Source organism: Hyperoodon ampullatus, assembly GCF_949752795.1.
Source record: "Hyperoodon ampullatus genome assembly, chromosome: 2".
Classification (NCBI taxonomy): Eukaryota; Metazoa; Chordata; class Mammalia; order Artiodactyla; family Ziphiidae; genus Hyperoodon; species Hyperoodon ampullatus.
The window spans coordinates 115,094,909-115,118,848 of record NC_136915.1 but is presented as its reverse complement, the minus strand read 5'-3'; the positions used below and the strand labels follow the sequence as shown (position 1 = coordinate 115,118,848).

At 42.9% G+C, this 23,940-nt stretch overlaps 2 protein-coding genes across 2 annotated transcripts; one reads left to right on the top strand and one right to left on the bottom strand.

The window, feature by feature from the left end:
- Nucleotides 1–1,241: 1,241 nt before the first annotated feature.
- TSACC (TSSK6 activating cochaperone) lies at nt 1,242–7,151 on the bottom strand (the record flags this gene model as incomplete). Its single annotated transcript, XM_079721953.1, is given in 5 exon segments — nt 1,242–1,331; nt 1,335–1,459; nt 2,397–2,484; nt 2,488–2,519; nt 7,121–7,151. Coding segments are annotated over 5 exon segments (366 nt in total).
- Nucleotides 7,152–7,485: 334 nt separating this feature from the next.
- On the top strand, nt 7,486–22,707 carry CCT3 (chaperonin containing TCP1 subunit 3). The gene is made up of 14 exons (XM_079698029.1): nt 7,486–7,531; nt 9,404–9,465; nt 10,180–10,230; nt 10,320–10,382; nt 11,087–11,183; nt 13,480–13,597; nt 15,803–15,989; nt 16,912–17,061; nt 17,829–17,961; nt 18,143–18,224; nt 20,053–20,233; nt 20,993–21,238; nt 21,514–21,645; nt 22,377–22,707. The coding sequence occupies exons 1-14, from the start codon at nt 7,501–7,503 to the stop codon at nt 22,479–22,481; spliced, it is 1,638 nt and encodes a 545-aa protein (XP_079554155.1). The 5' UTR covers nt 7,486–7,500; the 3' UTR covers nt 22,482–22,707.
- Nucleotides 22,708–23,940: the final 1,233 nt, after the last annotated feature.

Here is a 23,940-nt window from a genome sequence, read left to right as displayed (position 1 = left end):
CTGGACTTGAACCCTCATTAAAGCAAAACTGACTTCCCAACTTAGAAATTTCAGGATGCAGTCTCTTGGTGTTTCAAGCTCAAGACTAGTCCTTCTCTGTAATTTAGCTCAGATTTACCCATTGCCTGTCTTTATTTCTAAACCCTTTATCCAGACCCTGGTAGCATTGTATCAGATTACTATTATTAATTAGTGCAGGCCTCTCCACTTCCATTCTCCCTTCACCCCAAAATGTTTTGCCCATTATATGTGCCTTGCTGCTATTTGAAAGCCTCCAATTGCTCTCTAGTGCTTCAAATAAAATCAGAGCTGGGGCTTCCCTGGTGGCACAGTGGTTAAGAATCCGCCTGCCGATGCAGGGGAGACGGGTTAGAGCCCGGGTCCGGGAAGATCCCACATGCCGCGGAGCACCTAAGCCCATGTGCAACAGCTACTGAGCCTGCGCTCTAGAGCCCGCGAGCCACAACTACTGAGCCCACGTGCCACAACTACTAAAGTCCGCACGCCTAGAGTCCATGCTCCTCAACAAGAGAAGCCACTGCAATGAGAAGACCGCGTACTGCAATGAAGAGTAGCCCCTGTTCACCACAACTAGAGAAAGCCTGCGTGCAGCAACAAAGACCCAACAGAGCCAAAAATAAATAAATAAGTAAAATAAATTTAAAAAAAAAAGAATGAAAATCAGGCCTTCTAACAGTTGTTACCAGAATAATTCCCCAGGGAAAGCTGCTCTGTCTGTTCTCAGCTGCTCTACATTCTGCCTCATATCCTATATTCTGGGCATAAAAAACCCTCTTATCCTAATTTTTGAGGACTTAATTCTCCTACCTCTAGGTCTTTGTCCAAGCTTCCCAACTGACATGGAACTACCTTACTTCATCCGTCCATGCCATCCAATGCAGCTCCTTCATCAAGTGGCACCACTTCCTCCAGCAAGATTCCACAATTGGTCCAGTATCCTACTAACCTCTATCTCTGAACTTCCATTCCCCCTCAGAGTACCACTAAATTTTACAATGAATTCTTTTTCTTATCTGCCTTGTTAGATAGTAAATCCCCCAAAACTCTCTCTTCTGTGATATGTATCCCCAAGTGCCTTGTATAGTGCTTTGCACTCAATGAGCACTTACTATGAACTTGTGAACTAACCAACCACTTGTAGAATATATATGCCCAGATTCCACCAAGGGTTTACTGGGAAGAGAGTAGGGAAAACATACACAATAACTCTGTTCCACAATTCATTTACTGAATTGGGGCAGGTGAGTTAACAACAGATTGCAAGATAAGGTTGGGAGAGAAGAGTTCTGGCTTTCTCTCCCAGGAGCCAGTTATGTCATGGATGCTTGTAAATTTTCAAAAATAGCCATCTGTTGTTGGGCAAGCTGGGTCTCAAGCTGGAGACTGGCATACATACATTCTAGGAGTCCTAGGCATTCCTTAGGCTTGTGGTCAATTCCTGAAGGAAGAGCAATGGAGGTGCAAAGGAGACAAAAGAGAGATTTTATAATTGTACTGAGGTGGGAAGGGCTCTAATAAGATGACCGCTCTAATCTTTCTGGGCACAACTCAACCCAGATGCAGCTGTGCTCAGCTGTCACCTTCTCCATGAAGCCTACTTGGCCACCCTATTTGAAACCAATCCACTGGAACTTATTACCCACTCTCTTGCTTTATTTTTCCCTTAGTACTTACGATTATTTGGCATATTTTGTAATTAGTTACATAATTGTTGGCTAATTCCCCCTTCTAGAATGTAAGCTCCAGGAAGGCACAGATTTTTGTCTGATTTGTTCACTATTGTGTCCCCAGCACCTAGAAGAGTAAGTACCTGGAGCATAAGTGTTCAACAAATATTTGATGAGTGAATGCAATGGTCTGAGAGTGTGGCCTAACTTCCCTTTCAAGAGCTCAGGGGATGCCTCAGCATTCTTCTTACATGACATAGTAAGGTCAGCAGCAGTGACCCGAAGTTCTTCCTGTTGTCTAACTTTGACCAGTCTTGCTGAAATCAATTCTTTTTCTAATGTTTTCAACTACATTATATGCATCCAGCTCTTAGTTAACCTTGGTAGTTATTTATCCATTGTTTGTGTATTTATTGGTCTTGACTTCTTTGTTAAAGTCTGAGGTCCTCAAAAACAGGAGTCATGACTGTCTAGTGCGCTGTGTGGCTTCTCACAGGTATGCTAAATACCCACTGATTTCACCATGGGAGGATGAATAACTGAAATGCAAAGAAACTGAGCTAACTGTTACTATTTCCTTCCCTGGCCACTTTTCAACTAGCACTACTAGCAAGCAATAAAATTTTCAGCCAGCTCCAGCCACTGCCTCCATACAACCTTTCCCCCTGCTGAGTCCATTTGGGAAATCCACCCTGCATCCTTCCTTACCTGAGGACAGCTTTGTTGCCGGGATTTTCAGGCAAGTGGCTGGTGGGGAACTTGCTTGAAGACTAATAAAGCTGGGGGTGGGTTTGGCTCAACAAAGAGGCACAGCATTACCTTGCTCTTTGGCTGGAACAAAATCAGAGGCAACTAAGAGTTCATTCCGACAAGGGACAGCCTAATTAGATCCCTGCGTCTGGTCTATGAATACAGGTGCTGAGACCCTGGCCTGAATATCTTCAAAGAAAGTTATATAAGACAAAAGAGAAACCATAGTGGGACTAAGGAAAACCAAGCAGGGTTGGGATAAGCTAAAATCTAATTTGCTTATATTCTGCAAGTTCTTATCGATCTGTGCTACATGCTGACTACTGTGCTGAATGTTAGGGCATACATAAGACATCTAAGACATGGTTTCTTAGGTGTTTAATACCTACTTAGGGAGACGAATCAGACACTGGTGAAATGGTGATATAACAACACAGGACATAAACAATGAGTCTGACAGTCTCGGGTGAAAGTAAGTCCTTTTATCTTTTAGTTACACTAAGATGTGATTAAATGTAAAAATGAATGTTTTTGAAATGGGGTAAGATATCAATATGAGTACAACAGTCAAAGAAGACTCCAGGCAGGTGGAGGATATTTATTGGACCTTGAAAACAGGAAGCTTTGGATAAGTGGAAAAGATATTTCAAGTGGGAGAAAAAAAAGATGGCGTGAGCAAAGGCAAGGAAGCAAGAATATGGCTAGAAGGATGAGGAGCCCTAAGAAAGTGGCCAGAATTAGAGGGTGGAGAGTGGGAAAGCAGGATGGGTCATGGAAGACCCTTTCCAATAGCAAATCTGAGACTTTCTCAGAAAGTCACTGAGCCTTTTAAGATTAGAAAATATGATAAAATTTCTATTTTAATTAATCCACTGGGATTAAAATGGGTTGGACATGGAAGTTCTCAAAGGGGAAAACAGATTACCTTTGGTAAAAATAGTTACGTTAGAAGGAAAATTTGATTTGTAGGGAGAAAATCATGAGTCCTATAGGAGACATATGTCATTTCTGTCTACTGAGCAACCCTTGCTCTGGAAAACTACTCTTTCCCCAGATTCCAGGTCATACATACATCAGACCCCTCTCCATATTCCAACGGGAAAAGGCATGTGACCCAATACAGGGCAATCATGGTATCCTATCCCCCTTGGCAACTGTGACTGATTGAAGGGGTAAGCACATGAGACAAACTAGGCCAGTCATTCCTTGGGATTGATATATAGATTCTGTGTCAAAGCTTGCTTTCCTCTGATTTGCTATGCTGGGAAGATGTAAATTTGGGGTCAATGAAAGCTACTGAATTTGGCTAGCATGCTATGAGAAGCAGATACAAGCAAGAGATTAGAGAGAAGAGAGAGTGCAGGAGAAAGATGGAGAGATGGGCAGATAGCTACAGGCACTGAATCCCCAGTTCCAGTCCCTGTGGTACTGGTAGCTCTTCTTCCTATTCTCTGACTACCTCAGCAACCTCCCAACTGCACAAGCCTCTGAATTTCCTTTCTCACTCAAGGGAATCTGAGTTGGGGTAATGTCATATTAACATAAATCACATTTTGGACATATTGGATCTGAGGTGAGACAAGACAGTCCAAATAGAAATGCCTAGAAAAACAGCCAGAGAGAAGGCACTGAGCTCAGGTGAAAGGTCAAACTGCCAGGTCAGTCACAAAGAGGTGATGAAGGAACTGCAAAAATACATTAGCTCTCCAAGGTCAAAAACTGTGAGAGAAAAAAAAAAAACAAAAAACTGAGAGAAAACCGGACCTTTGGGGAACTCCTCCTCAGGAGTTCGGAAGATGAAAAGGAAGTGGCAAAGTATACAGAGGAGCAATGGATGGAAAGGCAGAACAGCTGGTTCTATGAAAGAATTAAAGGGGTTGAGACAGTGGGGAATCCATTATTCACTATCATAATGAGATCAAAAAAGGATAAAAAAATTGAATTCATTCATTCATACACATAAGAAACAGTTAAGTGCTTGCAATGTATCAGCCACTGAAGATATCACAGTGAGCTAAACAGACATGGTTGCTATTCTCATGGAACTGACAGTATTGCCGTCTAGACAGTCATTAAGTGATCAAGCACCATCAGTTACTCTTGGTGAGGGAAATCCATGTTTTTGCCCTGGGTTCGTGGAGTTTTCTGAGCCCTACCATAGGTCTTCCATCTTCTCCTCGCTCCTGCTCAAGTCATCACCTCATTTGATGGCTCATTCAGCATGGTAAGGAGCTAGAAGGTGAAACTCAGGCCTCAAGATTCTTCTCACCATTTGAAAAATTTGTGAACATCCATGCAAATGCACTTCTAATTTGGGCCCTTCCTAGGTGTATGAGGATGCATTTTCTACTGAATTGTAAGGTTTGAAGAGTATGTTACACACAATCCATACTAAAGGAACCATATTTCTGACTGGACAATGTATAATAGAGGATGAGGTTGGGGAGCAGCAAAAGGAAGCAGAACAGAGAAAATAATAAAAAGTGATTTACATACATTACCTTATACATTTCCCATAATGACCCTATGAAGTAGGTAGCTTTATCCGCATTTTTTTGAGAAAACTTAAGTTAGGAAATTTGCTCAAGATTCCACAATGAGTATGTGCCAATGGCGGAATCAAATCCAGGCCTATAGACTCCAAAGTCATGCTCCTTACCACTGCACAATATAATCTGTGAGAAGACCTAGTTCATTTATGTTCAAGTTATGACAGAGCAGGCCTCTCAGATAAAGTAATCTAACCCACCTAACAGTTAAGTGAATAGGCTCTGGAGTCAGATGGTCTCAGGCACTTCCCTGGCCACCAGTGGGACTGTCCCACTCAGTCTGAGTATCTGTTCACTCTAGCCAACAATATGTCTTCTGTTCTAAGTATTAAGAGGAGATGCAAAGGGATAATTAATATATTCATTCAACATATAATTATTGAGCATCTGGGACTTTCCTGTTGGCGCAGTGGTTAAGAATCTGCCTGCCAATGCAGGGGACACAGGTTCAAACCCTGGTCTGGGAAGATCCCACATGCCGCAGAGCAGCTAAGCCTGTGCGCCACAACTACCGAGCCTGTGCTCTAGAGCCCGTGAACCACAACTACTGAAGCCCGAGCACCTAGAGGCCATGCTCCGCAACAAGAGAAGCCACCGCAATGAGAAGACCACGCACAGCAAAGAAGTGCAGCCACCACTCACCACCAACTAGAGAAAGCCTGTCCGCAGCAATTAAGACCCAAAGTAGCCAAAAATAAATTTTAAAATTTATTAAAATATTCTAAAAAAATTATTGAGCATCCATTATTTAACAGATCCAGTTCTAGCCACTGGGAATACAGGAATGTTTCCATTTAGTGGGAAATGCAGAACAAATACAAATACTTTCCAATTAAATAAGTAACAGGAAAAAACATACATACAACTAGCTTCATTTTCCCACAAGCTGAGCAATTAAGGAGGTCTGGGTTTTTTTGTTTGTTTGTTGTTTTTTTGTTTTTTTTCTGGTACGCGGGCCTCTCACTGTTGTGGCCTCTCCCGTTGCGGAGCACAGGCTCCGGACGCGCAGGCTCAGCGGTCATGGCTCACGGGCCTAGCCGCTCCGCGGCATGTGGGATCCTCCCGGACCGGGGCACGAACCCGTATGCCCTGCATCGGCAGGCGGACTCTCAAGCACTGTGCCACCAGGGAGGCCCAAGGAGGTCTGGTTTTTAAGGGAGAGGAAGCAGGGCCTCTGACACACACCTCTTCTGTTAGTAGGATGACTAGAATGCTGCTCCATCTGAACACCAACAGGTGTGGTGCCTGGGAAAGAATCACATGACCACCGACAACCCATGCTATTATTTTACTATTAACAACTTCATAAGTTCTCCCCAGCAGAGCTCAGGCTGTTCCAATTTGGGGAGGAAAAAATGTGAAAGGGTGTACTGTTCTATCTCATGGCCAAATATAAGTAATTGTTCTTGAATTGATCTTGGTCTCACACCCCCTTCATTAGTTTGGAAAACAGCTGTTTCTAGTAGTACTGCAGCCTTTTTTCCTGGACAAAATAGTACTGTAACCATGCCCAAACCTTAAGAGTCTCCTATGAACGGGCAAATATTCTGTGTTCTCTCCTAGTTTTAATTTCTGTAATATCCGTCCTTTTCCTGTCTTGTAAGGTAATTTAAAAACTCTGGCTTCCCAACATGTCTAATGCACCGGTAGCTGAGGAGATGAGGAGGGCAGAGGAGGGAATGGGCGTGGAGAAAAAAAATCTTAGAGCAGTACAGGGAACACTTGAAAGAGTGTTTTAGATAGGATAACTCGGGGAAAAAGTAAGCCATCACCCTCCGGTACCGCTCACAGCCTCAGCAGAACACATTTGCCTAAGAAGGTAAAGGTCCACGCACAGCAACGAGTCAGAGACAATAAACCACAATTCCCAGCGTGCCCGGAAGAATAGTTAACCGCCCACCCCAGTCCGATCGGACTACAACTCCCATTTCACCCCGCATCAAACCGGCCAGGTCTTCCCTCAACCGCCGGTTTAAGCCCCGCCCCTCCATCCCTCCCGGCTGCTAAGGCTGGAACGAAAGCGTGGAAACTGTCACGCCTTTCTTGACCTTCGGAACCCGAGAGGAGCTGAGACGCAACAGTTTAAGGACCTTACCTGCGGTGTTAATCGAAAGCCTCAACCCCAGCACCCACCCTTGTAGTTGATACACATGCGCACTGGCATGCCGGCCAACTGCCCGAGCCTTGGCGCTTGCGCAGAGGTTCGCGCTGCACGCGGCCGGGAGCGGCCACCCTATTGCGCAAGCGCCTGTGCCCTCTCATTTCCATCATCGTGCTCTCTCTATCTAGCTTTCCCTGCGTTCTTACGTAGGGGGCGGGGCTAAGAATGTCAATTGGTCTGTGTGCGTGCCGGTCAGTGAGGTGGGTGAGGTGATTGGTGGTGACCCTGAGAGTAGCGGGTTTGCGTGTGAGCCCTGTGGAAGCGGCGTTTTCTGGGTTTCGCTGGTTCTCTCTCTCCAGAAGGTTCTGCTGGTTCCCCCAGCTCTGGGTACCCGGCTCTGCATCGCGCCGCCATGATGGGCCATCGTCCGGTACTCGTGCTTAGTGAGTTGTGGGAAAGCCGGGGAAGGGACCCCCCTCTTCACCACCCCTCTTTTTCCGCACTTTACAGCCTTGCCTCAGCCCAGTCCCGCTCAGGTCCGGCCACTGAGCCTTCCAGTCGGTAATTTTGGAAGCCCCTTCTCCCGTTTTCCTCTCTTCTCTTAACCCATTCCCCTGTCTTGGCAAATGCAAACTGACCTTCCTGTCGCCGAGCCTGTTGAACGGAACGGCGTTCCGTTCTTCACCCCCAACCCCCGCCCTTGCACTCTTCCTTGAGCGATTTTCAGTGTGTAGCTGAATGAATAAAGATTTTTTAGTTTGGCCTAGCTTTATAATCTTGGCCCATCCCTTAGTAACGGTGTGGCCTCGGCCAAACTGCTTGATTAAAAATGGCTCCATCTTTGTTATTAGGGTTAACAGTATTTCCTCATAGGATTGTGAGGCTTAAATGAGATAAGGAGATATAGCTGTTTAAAAGAGGGTCTGGCAAACAGCGAGTCGTATCCTCGGCCACTTCCTTTTCGGTAGCCGTCCTCTTGAATTTCTGTTAGTCAACCCCTTTTCACGAAGTAACCCTGCTTGCCTCACTGGTCTGGCTTAGATGTAATTATTCCCTCAAGTGTCCCCTCCGTTGTAATCTTTCCCACTTACCAGCTGAGTTTTCCCAGATTCCTCGATTGGTTCTCTTTACCCTTCGGGAACATCCCAGATTTCTTTCCTTACTTACGAGTCCCATTTCCCTTGTCTTCCCTTGGTATGATTCCAACCTGTGTAACTTATGTATCCTATTTGCAAGAGCACTTGAGATGCCTGACTAGCCATTTTCCCTCCCTCACCATCTTCTTTGTAGAGAATGCTATTCCAAGATTTTATCTATTTTGTCTATACCTGGAAAATAACTGTTTTCAAACAAGAATTCACTTAACCCAGAAAAAAAACCCTGTTTTTTCTGATGAATCCATCAGAAAGGTTCATGCAGGATTTTAGTTATCACTGCCTGAAATAGGAATCGAAATCCTGAGAATTGTGTTTAGGTTTGATGGGACTGGATCGAAAATTTTACAGCAAATTGTAGGGAAAATATAATTTGGAGAGAGGAGTGAGACATTACGTAGGTTCAGTTATAGTCATTGGCTTGTCTCCCATTGAGAGGGCCCTGGGGTGACTGAGTGGTGCATTGTGCAGCCCTTTGGAGGTCCACGTTAATCTCTGGCATTAGTGGCTGTATCCAGTTAGGCTCCTTATTAAAATACGTAGTCAGCTCTTCCTAATGGTAAATGGGTGACTGAGGCATTCTTGTTATGTCCAAGCATGAAGTGACTATTTTGGCAAACCCAGACACTTGAGTATGTGTTCTCATTGCACAGCACAGTGTGGGGCACTATCAGTAATTATGCTGGGACTGTCAGTATGATTCCCCATATCCAAGTATGAGAATATGAACCCCCAAACTCCCTTTTTACGTAAAAGAGAGATTGATGCTTTTTAGAGACACCAGCCCTTTGAGAATCTCATGGATCTCAGATCTCAGGTTATGAATTCTTGCTGTAAATACATGAATGTTTGGCTAGAGGGAAAGTGATGACCAAGATTCCAAAGTTGAAGCTTTATGGATTGTTTCTTCGTATACCAGGGGTTGAAGTAAATAAAGAAGTAAGTAGCCATAAGTATGTATGTTTACTTTTTAACAGTTTGTCGAGGTATAATTGACATACAATAAGCTGCACATATTTAAGGAGTACAAGTTGATAAGCTTTAATCCGTATATACATCATGAAACCTGGGTGTGTTTTTATTTTCAAAGATTGGGGAATAAATAGCTTATATACAGTGGGGCAGTCCTGGGGTGTTGCCTTTTGTTTTTATCTATTTTAGGCCAGAACACAAAGCGTGAGTCTGGAAGAAAAGTTCAATCTGGAAACATCAATGCTGCCAAGGTAGCACATCTTTTAAGTTGTTTATAGTAGTTTGCCTGTATCTTCCTTCCCTAGTATTTCTGTATTTGTTTGCAATTTCGCAGAGGAAAAGTTGACTTCCCTTCCTTCAGGACATTTCCCTCTCAGTGGTAAGGAGAAGGAAGCCTTCCCTCTCTGAGCTAGGCCTAATGGTCTTCTCATATTAACTTGTGCATATTCTATTACTGTACATTGTCTCATAATATTCTATTTGTGTTTGTCTCTCGTACTAGACTGAGTTAGTTGAAGGGAAGAACTGTATTAATTTCCTTTTGTATTCCTGGTACTCATTGTAGATCCTGGATAGGTAGGTATTCAGTAAATATCTTTTGAATGAAAGAATGAAATAGCCCTAGATCTAATTAGCATGGGGTGGAGGCTACTATCATGGAAAGAAATATAAGTACGTGGACCTTCAGTTATCTGGACTGCTGGGAAACTGAAGCTCTGGGAGGCATGTCCCTTTTTTTCCTTGTGAAAAGTTATTTCTTTCTGCATCCAGAAAACATTCCCAAAGCGGAAAAAGCAAAGAACAGAATCTAGCCATGTGGCGTGCTGTATTTAAAGTGGTCGCCACCCCTGCTTTAGAAGTGTCCTTGTTAAAACACTGGCTGTGTGGGTTACTCATGCCTCTTCCCCTAACACACTCACCATCTTCTGATTTGTGCCTACATGTTTTGTATTTTCTTTCCATAGACTATTGCAGATATCATCCGAACATGTTTGGGACCCAAGTCTATGATGAAGGTAGGCTTATCTCATACTGAAACTTCGACTACAGATTTTCCCTTTCTGTTTCCTGGGACACTTAAATATAACTTCTGCTTTTCTCCTAGATGCTTTTGGACCCAATGGGAGGCATTGTGATGACCAATGATGGCAATGCTATTCTTCGAGAGGTTTGACTTTTCGTTTTGCTTTAGAAAGCAAAAGTATTTTATAAAGGATACATAAAGAGATAATGTAAATAATGATTAGCTTTTTTGGGCTGCTGTAGAAAATTACCACAGACTGTGTGACTTGAAACAACAGAAATTTATTCACATGGACTGCAGGCTGGTGGTCCAAACTGAGGGTGTCAGTAGTGCCTTTCTCCTTCTGAAGGCTTTAGGGAAGAATCCTTCCTCTTATAGCTTCTGATGCTTGACCACATTCCTTGGCTTATAAACTCCCCTTCTGTCACATTGGCATTTTCTTGTGTGTCTCAAGGACACCAGTGGTTGGGTTTAGTGCATACCCTGATTACCCCTGTGACCTCATCTTAACTTGGTTACATCTGCAAAGACCCTATTTCCAAATATAGTTTTCAGGGGATGAGACATCAACATGTTCTTTCAGAGGACACAATTCAACCACAACAATGGTGTTCCCAATAAATAAGCTAAAAGATACTGTTCTGTTCTCAAGAAACTTCAGTAGTTAAGTTGTCCTAATGCATTTTTCCCCCAAAAGAAAAAGACTTGGAAAGGTGTTTTACTTAGATATCTTAAGGGCCACTTTTAATCTTTAAAGCTGTGGTAAAACAATAAAAGGGAGTAAGTGTGGAAGCAAGAAGCTCAAGAGTTAGGACCAAGCAGAATGGGTTAAGAGGTCTTTCTTTCAGATTCAAGTACAGCATCCAGCAGCCAAGTCCATGATTGAAATTAGCCGAACACAGGATGAAGAGGTTGGAGATGGGACCACATCTGTAATTATTCTTGGTAAGAAAAGAATGGAAGGTTGATAAGGAAAATTAGATTGAAACATTAAGATTTTTGCCAGAAATAACGTCAGAGCTTTTTGTTTTGTTTTGTTCTGGCCGCAACGTGCGGCATGTGGGATCTTAGTGCCCTGACTAGAGATGGAACCCGCTGCACCCCCTGCAGTGGAAGCATGGAGTCTTAACCACTAGACCGCCAAAGAAGTCCCCTGAGTCATATTTTAAGAAGAACATTTTTACCAATCCACTAATTATAAATGTTTAAAGAACTTTTTGCTAACTTTCTGTGTATTCTCTCCAACTGAGCATAAAATGTTCATCGTGGTATAGGATGAGCTTTGCAAATCTGGTTGAATAAAATACAGTTCATTGTCGTTACTCTCATTGTCGTTACTCACAATAAGTTATATTCTATAAAGTCACCACAAACACTGAATTAGTGAATACCAAACCATCACTCCGGGGGGAGTATGGGGTTAGGTTCCTCAAGCCTCCAGTCACATATTTATCAATGCATAAATATATATGTTTTATGTTTTATTTGTTTGTTTTAAAGACACCTTATTTAATATATATTGTTGATTCATTAACACTGGACTCATGCCCAGTAGCACTATAACTTATGCCTGAACAAAGCTTATGTAGTAAGTTATTGTCTCTACAGGGCACATTACAGCTTTCTTGCACGTAGGAAAACTAGATAGTACTTTAGGACTAAGGCCATTTTAAACAGTGAAATCAACAAGAAAATGCACAAAAAATGTGGAAAACATGCCACTAAATATACCACGTAAAGGACACTTGTTTACATGTGTTACATGGGAATTCCCCGGTGGTCCAGTGGTTAGAACTCCACGCTTTCACTGCCGAGGGGGCGGGTTTGATCCCTGGTCCGGGAACTAAGATCCCACAAGCCGTGTGGCACAGCCAAAAATAAAAATTAAAAAATTAATTTAAAAAAATGAAAATCTGTAGCAATATGTTTTTAGGAATTGAGAAAAAAACTTTTCAATTAGGAGATGCCAATTTATAGTGTTGGCCCACAGGCCTAAAAATAGAATCCTTAACAAAATTATTATAATATGAACTTTTTAAGAATTTTTAAATGCCTTTGTACTGCATTTTGAGAATGGTGAGTTGGGTGGAAATTTGCTTGAGTCACCACCAACTAATCACATCTTTAGATCCAGTTCTTTTGTGGATTGAGAATTAATTACATATGGCTAGTTCTGTACTTTGAAGAGAAACTTGGAGGATGAAAGAAGTAGGTAAGACTCCGTATGCTTTTTCACTTATTTGGGTAGAAGATGAGCTTTAGGTATCAGGCAGAATTTTCTAGCTGGTAATCTTAGTTAAATCTCGTGGAGATATTAAGTAGGTTAAGTATCCATGAGTCTAGGTTTCTTAGACTTAGGTAGCTTTTAAAAAACCAAAACTGCCATTTCTGAAGATATCTTTCTTCTGTGATACTGTTCTGATTCTTCTTTAACAGGGTATAGTTTTCTCTAAGTTAACTTATTAGAGCATGTTTCAAAATATTTGATTATCTTTCTTTTAATATACATGATGGTCACTTAGGAATTCTAAGGTATTGAAATCAAACATTTGAGCACATGCCAAAGAGTATACATGTGAACTTTTACACATTTGTGTACATTTAAAAAATTAGGGTCAGTGGACCTGGTAGTACAGGCCCTTTGTGCAGAAGGTCCTTTTTTGACCAAAATAACTGGTTTTTCCTCTTTAAAACTTTTTTTAGAAACAAGCTTTTGTGTGTGTGTGTATGTCAATTAGAATTAGAAAGTAAGGACAGTTTTTAAAAAGAAGGGACATTTTACCAATAATCCCTCTTCCAGAGGGTAAATTTTGTAAATTTTTATGGGTATTCTTGCAGGTATAAAGGTTTGTGGGTTTTTTTGTTTTCAGTACCAGCAGTTTGACTACATGCTAGGTATTGAAATAATAATAAGCAAGTCAGTTTTCCTTTATTTTTCTTTCAATTTTAGAGTCTTCGGGAAAATGTTTACCATTTGTTTAGGAAACTGGGAACAAATATTTAGTTAGATCACAAGAATAAGTCAACCCTGGGATCAATCTTTGATCATTTAAAATATATCTGATGAGACTATTTTTTTTTCCGAATTTGCTTGTACAAAGTATAAAATTTGGAATAGTATTTGCATACTTTTGGGGAAACCTACTTTAGAAAAAAGAGCAGGTATTTTTAGAAGCATAATGAAGTTGCCTTGATATCGAGGTACTTTTCAAAATGTTTTGGTGTATGTATCTTTTTTCAGCAGGGGAGATGTTGTCTGTGGCTGAGCACTTCCTAGAGCAGCAGATGCACCCAACAGTGGTGATCAGTGCTTATCGCAGGGCTTTGGACGATATGATCAGCACCCTTAAGAAAATAAGGTATTGGAGGTGGGGACCAGAAATGGGTAGTGTCAACTATGGGAGGCCTGGAAGACTAATCTGTTCTTAGATGGTAAAGGAAGGCCGAGCACATCACCAGTAGTTTATACCCTGGTATTATTTTGTGAGAAGGAGAAACAAAGAGGGGAGCAAAATGAAGGGAAGGATAAGAGAAATAAAAGTTTTTAGAAAATGGCAAAGGAGGCAAAGCAGACAAATAAAAGAAGCTAGGTTTAATTCTTCAAAATATATTTTGGTTATATGCAGTCTGCTGGTTTCCATGTTAGGCACTGCTATGGGAAGTGTGTAGTAAGTAAAATACAGTTACCCTCCAAAGTTTTAGATTCTAGTGGGAGAAATAAGTTAAGGAGTTAGATAACTATTCAGGGCTTAAAATACCCTACCATCGTGTATGATTATAACTAATTCATATAATAACCAATTTCTCTAAAGTACTGTGGAGGATGGTAGCCAGTGGTTTTCATTAAAATCAAAAGGACTGGTACTGAAAATGCTATTTGAATCCTCTCTAGTTATCACAGAGCTTGCTGTTAGTCTATGTTTGCTGAGTGCTATAAGGTAATAAAAGGAATATAGGAATGTGTGCCTTCTACTTGAGGAAATGTCAGTTAAGTAAGACCATGATACAGAATGCAAAATTTTTTTGATTAAAAGGGTTGTTTAAAATATAAAGCCTGGGACTTACCTGGTGGCGCAGTGGTTAAGAATCCGCCTGCCAGTGCAGGGGATACAGGTTCGAGCCCTGGTCCGGGAAGATCCCACATGCCGTGGAGCAACTGAGCCCATGAGCCACAACTACTGAGCCTGCGCTCTAGGGCCCGCGAGCCACAGCTACTGAAGCCTGCGCGCCTAGAGCCTGTGCTCCGCAACAAGAGAAGCTACCACAATGAGAAGCCCGCGCACCACAAGTAGAGAAAGCCCACGCGCAGCAACGAAGACCCAGCGCAGCCAAAAATAAATCAATTAATTAAATAAATTTATTTTTAATTAGTTAATTAAAACCTATAATTTTCTACTCATATCCTTAGGTTGTCGGGTACACAAGTACCTAGCAATTTGGTGAGCTTTGTATTGTACTTCCTGCTGTTAAGAAACAAAGTATATGATGATATCTGTCTAGCACTCTTACAGAAGGAGGTGTTTGATTTAAAACATTTTTATGGGGCTTCCCTGGTGGCGCAGTGGTTGAAAGTCCGCCTGCCGATGCAGGGGACACACGTTCATGCCCCGGTCCGGGAAGATCCCACATGCTGTGGAGCGGCTAGGCCCGTGAGCCATGGCCGCTGAGCCTGCGCGTCCGTAGCCTGTGCTCCGCGACGGGAGAGGCCACAGCAGTGAGAGGCCCGCGTACCGCAAAAAAACAAAACATTTTTATGAAGTAAGCTTTGTAAGAATGTAGAGTACACAAAGGATTTATTGAATATTTGGAGCTGAATCATTAATGTTTTTTTTTTTTTATCAAGCAATAACTGCCTGTATACCTTAGATAATATTTTTGGAGCTATTGCTTTTTCCCTAAAATACATTAAGTCAGCAACTATTTAATGATTGCTTATTGTGTGTCTTACGGTGTTAATAAAAGGGATTTCAGCAGTATGTGAAAATTTGGACAAGATGGTATCCAAGGTCTCTTACAACTTACGATTCTAGATAGTCTTGCCATGTACAAATTTATAATCTCATTAGAGGAGACTAAACACATAAAAACACTGTGGCACACCGTGTATTATGATGCTAGGTAAAATAGAATCAGTTGTCCAAATGGATAGCACAGACCAATGGTGATTCTCAAGAGGAGCTCTCAGAATTTGCTAGTTATAGGATGAGGTTTCAAAGATAAAATGTATCTTGACCCAAGTTGTGAAAGTAATAGAGTTTATTTGGTTGGAGCAGAAGGTAAAGAAATTATTTTACTGTAAACTCTGTAAGTGTGGAGAGTCGTCAGACATGAGAGCAGATTACTCAGGGATTTGAGACACCTTTCAGGGATGGGTTAATTGTAATCTTGCTAAAAGGCAGAGGGTGGACAAAGTTACTTCTTGATAACACTTAGTTTGCTACAAAGGAACAGATTCCCCTTGTTCTGCCTGTTGGCCCACTATTATAGTCATCAAGATATAGATGAGGACTTCCTTAAACATCCAAGATCCCACTGAGCATATTATTCGTTTTTCTTTTCTCCAGTACCCCTGTTGACACCAGTAACCGAGATGCGATGCTGAACATCATCAACAGCTCCATTACTACCAAAGTAATCAGTCGGTGGTCTTCTTTGGCTTGCAACATTGCCCTGGATGCTGTCAAAACTGTACAGTTTGAGGAGAACGGTCGGAAGGAGATTGACATCAAGAAATACGCAAAAGTAGAAAAGGTAAACTCTTTGAGTGTGTACTTTGGAGACAAATTATTTCCTAGCATGAGTCATCACACTTGTGGAGGAAATAAGTTTAAATCAGAGCAAGATATTTTTATTATTAGAACCAGGAAGAAGAGTATTTGCTATCTGGAAAACAAAAACTTGAAAAAGAGGGTGCCAAAGAGTTATCTGAAATACTTCTGCTAGCTTCACTGCTGTCCCTACACAAGGTCTACAGGGGCAAGAGAAAGGCTTATTTTTGTGTCTGTATTTGTGCATTTGCATACATATCAGCCACTGGGTCAGGGAATAAACAAGGGCTCTACAGCATAGCGCTAATACGCCCCAGAATGCTTTTTCCATCTTTATTAATTTAAGATTTAAAAGTAGCATTAATATCTTGTGGCCAGTAGATGGAGCCCTATGTCTAAAATTCATGGAAATATCTTTCAGGAAGTAGGGATCTGCGCCCTTTTTTTTTTTTAAGAAGTATTGTGTGATTCATTCATTGATTCATTCATTCGGCTGTGCCAGGTGTTAGTTGCGGCATGCGGGATCCTCATTGCAGCATGAAGGATCTTTTAGTTGCCGCATGCGGGATCTAGTTCCCTGACCAGGGATCAAACCCAGGCCCCCTGCATTGGGAGTGCAGAGTCTTACCCACTGGACCACCAGGGAAGTCCCTGTGCCCCTTTAAATCTCTGTCAATCACTGAATTTCTGTCTCAGCCAACCTTCAAATTGTGTATCATGGTCTAAGATTGATGTCCTTCCTAGAGAGAAAGAAATGTGATGGCAACTGTAGTTGTTTTAGAGGTTCATGGAAAAAAAGATACTTTAAAAATCTGAAATGGTGGTCATTTGGGAAAGATGAATGTCTGGGCAGGGAGTTGAGAAATTGTCTCCTGGTTGTGGATTGAAGTGGTTCTTTTGCTCAGATACCTGGCGGCATCATTGAAGACTCGTGTGTGTTACGTGGAGTCATGATTAACAAGGACGTGACCCATCCGCGGATGCGGCGCTATATCAAGAACCCTCGCATCGTGCTGCTGGATTCTTCTCTGGAATACAAGAAAGGAGAAAGCCAGGTAATCCCTGGCCCTATTCCTTAAATTTGATGTAAGAATCTGTTAATATGGGCAGGGGAATTAAAAAGTGTTTGTTACATGCTTACTCTGTGACCTTTACAAGTAATCTCTGATTCTTACAACTACCCTTTACAGCAGATGATACTGACTTCCATTTTACAGATGAGGGATCTACACCTCAGAGAAGTTAGGTTAATTGCTTGAGGAACACAGCTGGTATTGGCCAAATCAGAATTTGAACCCAGCTCTGTTCAGCTTCAATTCCACACTATCATGCCACCTTTCATAATGCATCAGTAGAACATAGAGTAGGAGTTAATTGAGCTTTGAAGTGCCACAGAATTTCCAGAGGGCAGGAAGCTCACAAGGCTCCATTACCCTTGGATAAAACAAAGTAATTGAAGCTTATCAAACAGCGGTTGGGAACAAGAATTGATTTATTAGTGGGAAGAATTAAGATGCTGAGTTACCATGCACACTGACAGGTCAGAGGAAACATTGAACTAAGTGGCTAGAGACCTTAGCCAAACTCCACTAATTGCATTGTGACTTTGCATTCCAGTTGCTTTATAATTAAATGGGGTTAAACTAGATGACTGCTGGAGCTAAAGTGGCTTATAGAGGTGTTGGGTCGTGGCTTATTCTAACTCATGCTTTCTGGGGTACATGAGAGTGCTGGATGGAGGGAGTATAGTAGTTGGGATGACCCTAAAGAGCTTTACCAATCCAAAATTTTTAATCCAGAGTGACTTTTCTTCACCACATAGACTGACATTGAGATCACACGAGAGGAGGACTTCACCCGAATCCTCCAAATGGAAGAAGAGTACATTCAGCAGCTCTGTGAGGACATTATCCATCTGAAGCCAGACGTGGTCATCACAGAAAAGGGCATCTCGGGTAGGACTACATTCATTTTTCCAGACTATTGTTGTGGTAGAAGAGGGTCGGTGATTTTTTTCCTCACATGTTGTCATACACTGAACATAATTAACATGTGATGGTTAGGGTACGTGGAGGATAAAAACCTGTTCAGAACCCAGGGTTTCTGGTTTCCAGCTTGACACCTCTATTCTTGCAGATTTAGCTCAGCACTACCTCATGCGGGCCAATATCACAGCCATCCGCAGAGTCCGGAAGACAGACAATAATCGCATTGCTAGGTGAGTAGGCCAGGTTAAAATAAGATTCTCCTTCCCATGTGCTTTTATTTTGTAGCTTCATAATGTAGTCATCCTTATCTGAAAAAGTTTAGCATAGGATAAAGCCAGCCAAATTATTTACAGATGGAAATAACCTGGGTTTAGCCATCTGCCCTCTTCAGAAGTCCTCTGTCTAGGGACTTTCTGGTGGTCTAGTGGCTAGGACTCCATACTCCTAGTGCAGGGGGTCTGGGTTCGATCCCTGGTCAGGGACCTAGATCCCACATGCCACAGCTAAAGTTCCTGCATGCTGCAACTAAGACCCAGCACAGCCAAGTAAGTAAATAAGTATTTGAAGAAGAAGAAGTTCTCTATCTAGAGTAACAATTATCTGCTGCATGAGACTCTACTGCTCCTAACCAGTAGTGAACAGCTTATGCTTAGACATCTGTGATCACTACCTTGGTGTAGGGGTCCATTTCAGATTAGTCTGTTTTAACTAGCTCAGAATATAGCAGATCCAACAATTACCTTGATTGGATCCTCAGCTGCTGTTAATGCAACCTTAGATTGCACTCACTACTTCAGCACAAATATCTAGGCTCAGATACCATCTATTTTTTTTTTTTTTTAAGATGATGTTGGGGGTAGGAGTTTAGTAATTTATTTATTTTTGCTGTGTTGGGTCTTCGGTTCTGTGCGAGGGCTTTCTCTAGTTGTGGCAAGCGGGGGCCACTCTTCATCGCGGTGCGCGGGCCTCTCACAATCGCGGCCTCTCTTGTTGCGGAGCACAGGCTCCAGACACGCAGGCTCAGTAGCTGTGGCTCACGGGCCTAGTTGCTCCGTGGCATGTGGGATCTTCCCAGACCAGGGCTCGAACCCGTGTCCCCTGCATTAGCAGGCAGATTCTCAACCACTGCGCCACCAGGGAAGCCCGATACCATCTATTTTTAAGAGTAATTTTTTTAAAGGTAAGTCTATCCTAACATCACATAATATGCCATAGATCCAAATCCAATGTTATACTTAAAACGCTTTTTCTGAAATGGTTCGGCATACATACATATACATAGTTGACTCTACATGCCCATGAGTGGGGGAAAAGTGACAAATAAAAAATTAGCCCTACATGGGCTTCCCTGGTGACGCAGTGCTTGAGAGTCCGCCTGCCGATGCAGGAGACACGTGTTCATGCCCCGGTCCGGGAGGATCCCACATGCCACGGAGCGGCTGGGCCCGTGAGCCACGGCTGCTGAGCCTGCGCGTCCGGAGCCTGTGCTCCGCAACGGGAGAGGCCACAACAGTGAGAGGCCCGCGTACCGCAAAAAAAAATAAAATAAAAAATTAGCCCTACATTCATTAAAACTGGGTGAGACATATACTATGTACTTAATCACCTTATTTCTTGCTTGACCTTTACATTGTTTTTAGTACAGTCCTGTTATTGGCCTTGAGATCTAACTGGGCATTATAGGATGAGTTCTATCTAGAAATGACCATTATGTGTTATACACTTGGTCAGATATGCATAAGAATTCATTTGTCCAAATTTTAGGGTCCACTAAGTATACTTTGAATTAACCTGTATCTCATTACAGTAGTTGCCTTAGGTATGCACACTTTCACTTATAAAGCCATATTAGTTTAAGGAAACTTCACCTATATATTTGGAAATCTATTTCACCAGGCAACCAAGATGTCTCGAGTTAGGTAGAAATGTTGCTAGCAGTCCACTTTGGCCCTTAACCCTTACACCCCACCACAGACCCTAAGGACCAGGAAGATGAGTAAAAGTATTTGACATCATCTGGTCTTCTCCCTGTCCCCCTTCTCTCCATCTAATCAATAGATCCTGTGGGGGCCGAATAGTCAGCCGACCAGAGGAACTGAGAGAAGAAGATGTTGGGACAGGGGCAGGCCTGTTGGAAATCAAGAAAATTGGAGATGAGTACTTCACATTCATCACTGAGTGCAGAGACCCCAAGGCCTGCACCATTCTCCTCCGGGGGGCCAGCAAAGAGATTCTCTCGGTGAGTCAGCCTTGGAAGTGTGACTGATCTAGGTCATTCCATTTCTTGAGAGTTTCCCAGAGGGCCTAAAATCATCCTGTTGCCCATTTATAGTTATTTAATTGCCATCTGAAGCCACAAATCTCTCTCTTCTTTTTTTTAATATTTTTATTTTTAATCATGGTTTAAAATTTTTTTAATGCAAAATTTATCATCTGAATAATTTTTAAGTGTACAATTACAGCAGTTTTAAGTGTATTCATATTCACATGCAACAGATCTTCAGAACTTTTTTTAATCTCAAAAAATTGAGACACTATACCCATTGAACAATGACTCATCGTTTCCCCATCCACTAGCAACCACTGTTTCCTAGTTTTTTAAGTTGAAATTATAAATATTACTTTTTTTTCCTTAGTGAGGTTAAGTATTTTACCAAGGCATATAGCTAGTAAGTAGAGAGTTTCCACTACACTGTGCAGCCTCCTAGAGTACACAGCTAGACAGGACAGAGTAGAGTTATAGGTCTGTCAAGCACAATGGACAAAAGCCTAACATCCCAGAGTGACACCACATTCTCCCTGGCCTTGTTGCAGTTGTAGTTAATGTGTTTTTCCAGAGTTAGTAGCATCTGCCCTGCCCAAAAGGTTTGAAGGACCTTTCTTAGTTTGCCCTTCTTGGTGGTTTACTGAACTTGGCAGTCAGGAAGTCCTTTGGTGCTTCTGATTTGTCCTTGAGTCATCAAGCTTTGGCTTTATACTCTTTGTTTGCTTTCCTAAGGAAGTAGAACGCAACCTCCAGGATGCCATGCAGGTGTGCCGCAATGTTCTCCTGGACCCTCAGCTGGTGCCTGGGGGTGGGGCTTCTGAGATGGCTGTGGCTCATGCCTTGACAGAAAAATCCAAGGCCATGACTGGTGTGGAACAATGGCCATATCGGGCTGTTGCCCAAGCCCTAGAGGTCATCCCTCGTACCCTTATTCAAAACTGTGGGGCCAGCACCATCCGTCTACTTACCTCCCTTCGGGTGAGTTCCTTTCCATGCTCTTCTCTTGATGGGGTAGGAAGAGCTGTGTTTGGCCTAAGAGGGTAGTTCATGTCTGTCTTTCCAGGTTCTCCTGGTAGCTTGTTTTCCTTAAAATCTCTTCTCTTTCTTATTTTTGATTTGTTTGTTGTCATTGCCGTTTCCTCTTATCCCTACCTTATCAGTGCAGTGTATTTGATTTTTATGTAGTGGTCTCTGTCAGCTTACTTGTTCCTAGTATTTTCCCCTTTAATTATTTATGCTTGTTCCAACTATAGGCCAAGCACACCCAGGAGAATTGTGAGACCTGGGGCGTAAATGGTGAGACAGGTACTTTGGTGGACATGAAAGAACTGGGCATATGGGAACCATTGGCTGTAAAGCTGCAAACGTATAAGACAGCAGTGGAGGTGAGGCACTCTTAAGACATATGCTGTGCTGTTTATCTCCAGATAACCAGAAAACAGTGTGTTTGGTCCAATCTTGGGGAGGGGAGGATAGAAGGCAGAGTATTCCCCAAAATATCTCCCAAGGAATTCCGTCCCCCTATTTATATTTAGCTCATTTAAAAAGCAAGGTAGGGGGACTTCCCTGGTCCAGTGGGTAAGACTCCATGCTGTCAATGCAGGGGGCTCGGGTTTGATCCCTGGTCGGGAAACTAGATCCCGCATGCATGCCGCAACAAAGAGTTCGCATGCTACAACTAAGAAGTTCGCATGCTGCAACTAAGAAGCCCACATGCCACAACTAAGGAGGTCCTGCATGCTGCAACTAAGACCTGGTGCAGCCAAAAATAAATAAATGTTATTAATTTTAAAAAAAAGGTAGAGGGAATTCCCTGGCAGTCCATTGGTTAGGACTCCGTTCTCTCACTGCTGAGGGCCTGGGTTCAATCTCTGGTTGGGGAGCTAAAATCCCACAAGCTGTGTAGCATGGCCAAAAGAAAAAAAAAAGGCAAGGTAACATAGCATAAGCTGCATCCCTTACTGACGGAGAACTGCATTTTACATTCAAGACTCTGAAAGGGTAGATTTCAGATAAAATGGTAATTATATAGGAGGAGCTAGGTGATACGTCTAAAAGAAAACAAGTGTCCTTCCCTTCCTTGCTAACCTCTTTGGGACTGTGGTTTTTCTCCTAGACGGCAGTTCTACTGCTGCGGATTGATGACATCGTATCAGGCCACAAAAAAAAGGGTGATGACCAGAGCCAGCAAGGCGGGGCTCCTGATGCTGGCCAGGAGTGAGCGGTGGCAAGGCGACCTCAACGCACAGAGCCAACAGTCTCCCCCTTCCCTGAGCCAGACTGCCAGGGACACTGTGGGTGTCTTTGTTTGGAAGGGATCGGGTTGAGGGGCAGCCCCAGTCCCTTTCTGTCCCAGCTCAGTTTGCAAAAGGCACTGACATGTAATTCTTCTCTATTGTAAGCTCTCCATTTAGTTTGCTTCCGATGATTAAATCTAAGTCATTTGAGATGGTGGTTATCTGTTTTTCAACCTTGGGTCATATCTCTGCCTCCTGGCAAGGAGGGAAGAGGCAGAAAACCTTACTGGGAAGAGAGATGGGAATGAGGTCATTCAGTATATTTGCCTCCTTGAGAGGGTATTCTTCAGACTTCTCAGTAGATGCTGGTTGCAAAGGCTCTTGGAGTTCAAAGCATGACATTGTAAAGCTTAAAAACGTACCACCTTGTATTCACCACTCAACAGGAAGAACCTGTCCAAACCATGGGTGTTCCTTGTATGTGGTTGTATGTAGAGCAACACCCAGTACGTGCTAGGGCTCAGGCATTTATCCTAAAGGACATAGAGCATCTGTTTCTGTACTGTATCCTGTAACTTTTCAGAATCTTTACTATCATACCTAGAATTCTTTTTCTCTGCCCTCTCCCAGTGTTGTTCTTTTTTTTTTTTTTTTTTTTTTTTTTTGTGGTATGCGGTCCTCTCACTGTTACGGCCTCTCCTGTTGCGGAGCACAGGCTCCGGACGCGCAGGCTCTGCGGCCATGGCTCACGGGCCCAGCTGCTCCACGGCATGTGGCATCTTCCCGGACCGGGGCATGAACCCGCGTCCCCTGCATCGGCAGGCGGACTCTCAACCACTGCGCCACCAGGGAAGCCCCCCAGTGTTGTTATTATTTTTTTTTTCCCAGTGTTATTCTTGATTCCAGTCTGTTTTGGCTTGCTGGCTTATTTTCCTGGCATGCTTGTGTCACAGTAGGACCTCTGCTTTCCCTGTAAGCAAAAACAAAAGATGTAAGTCCTATTTTGTGCTTTGTTTTTATCAAGGCAAAAAAAAAAATGTTGTAGTGGCCCTGAGATGCTGGAACCTAGGTGGAGCTAGCCTTTGATTTCTTAAGAGTCCTTCCTCTGGGCCTTCCACTGTCCCCTTTGTCCTCATGACTCATGCAATCAGACTGTGTCTCCTCCCTGACCACGGGACTTAGTGTTACTAAGTTGAATACTAGGTAGAATAATAATAGCTAGCACACATTGCCTATTGTATAATAGATATGTCCTGTTCACTTTGTATATCCTCAAAAGGACCCTGTAAGAGGGCTTCCCTGGTGTTGCAGTGGTTGACAGTCCGCCTGCCGATGCAGGGTGCACGGGTTTGAGCCCTGGTCCAGGAAGATCCCACATGCCGCGGAGCGGCTGGGCCCGTGAGCCATGGCCGCTGAGCTGGCGCGTCTGGAGCCTGTGCTCCG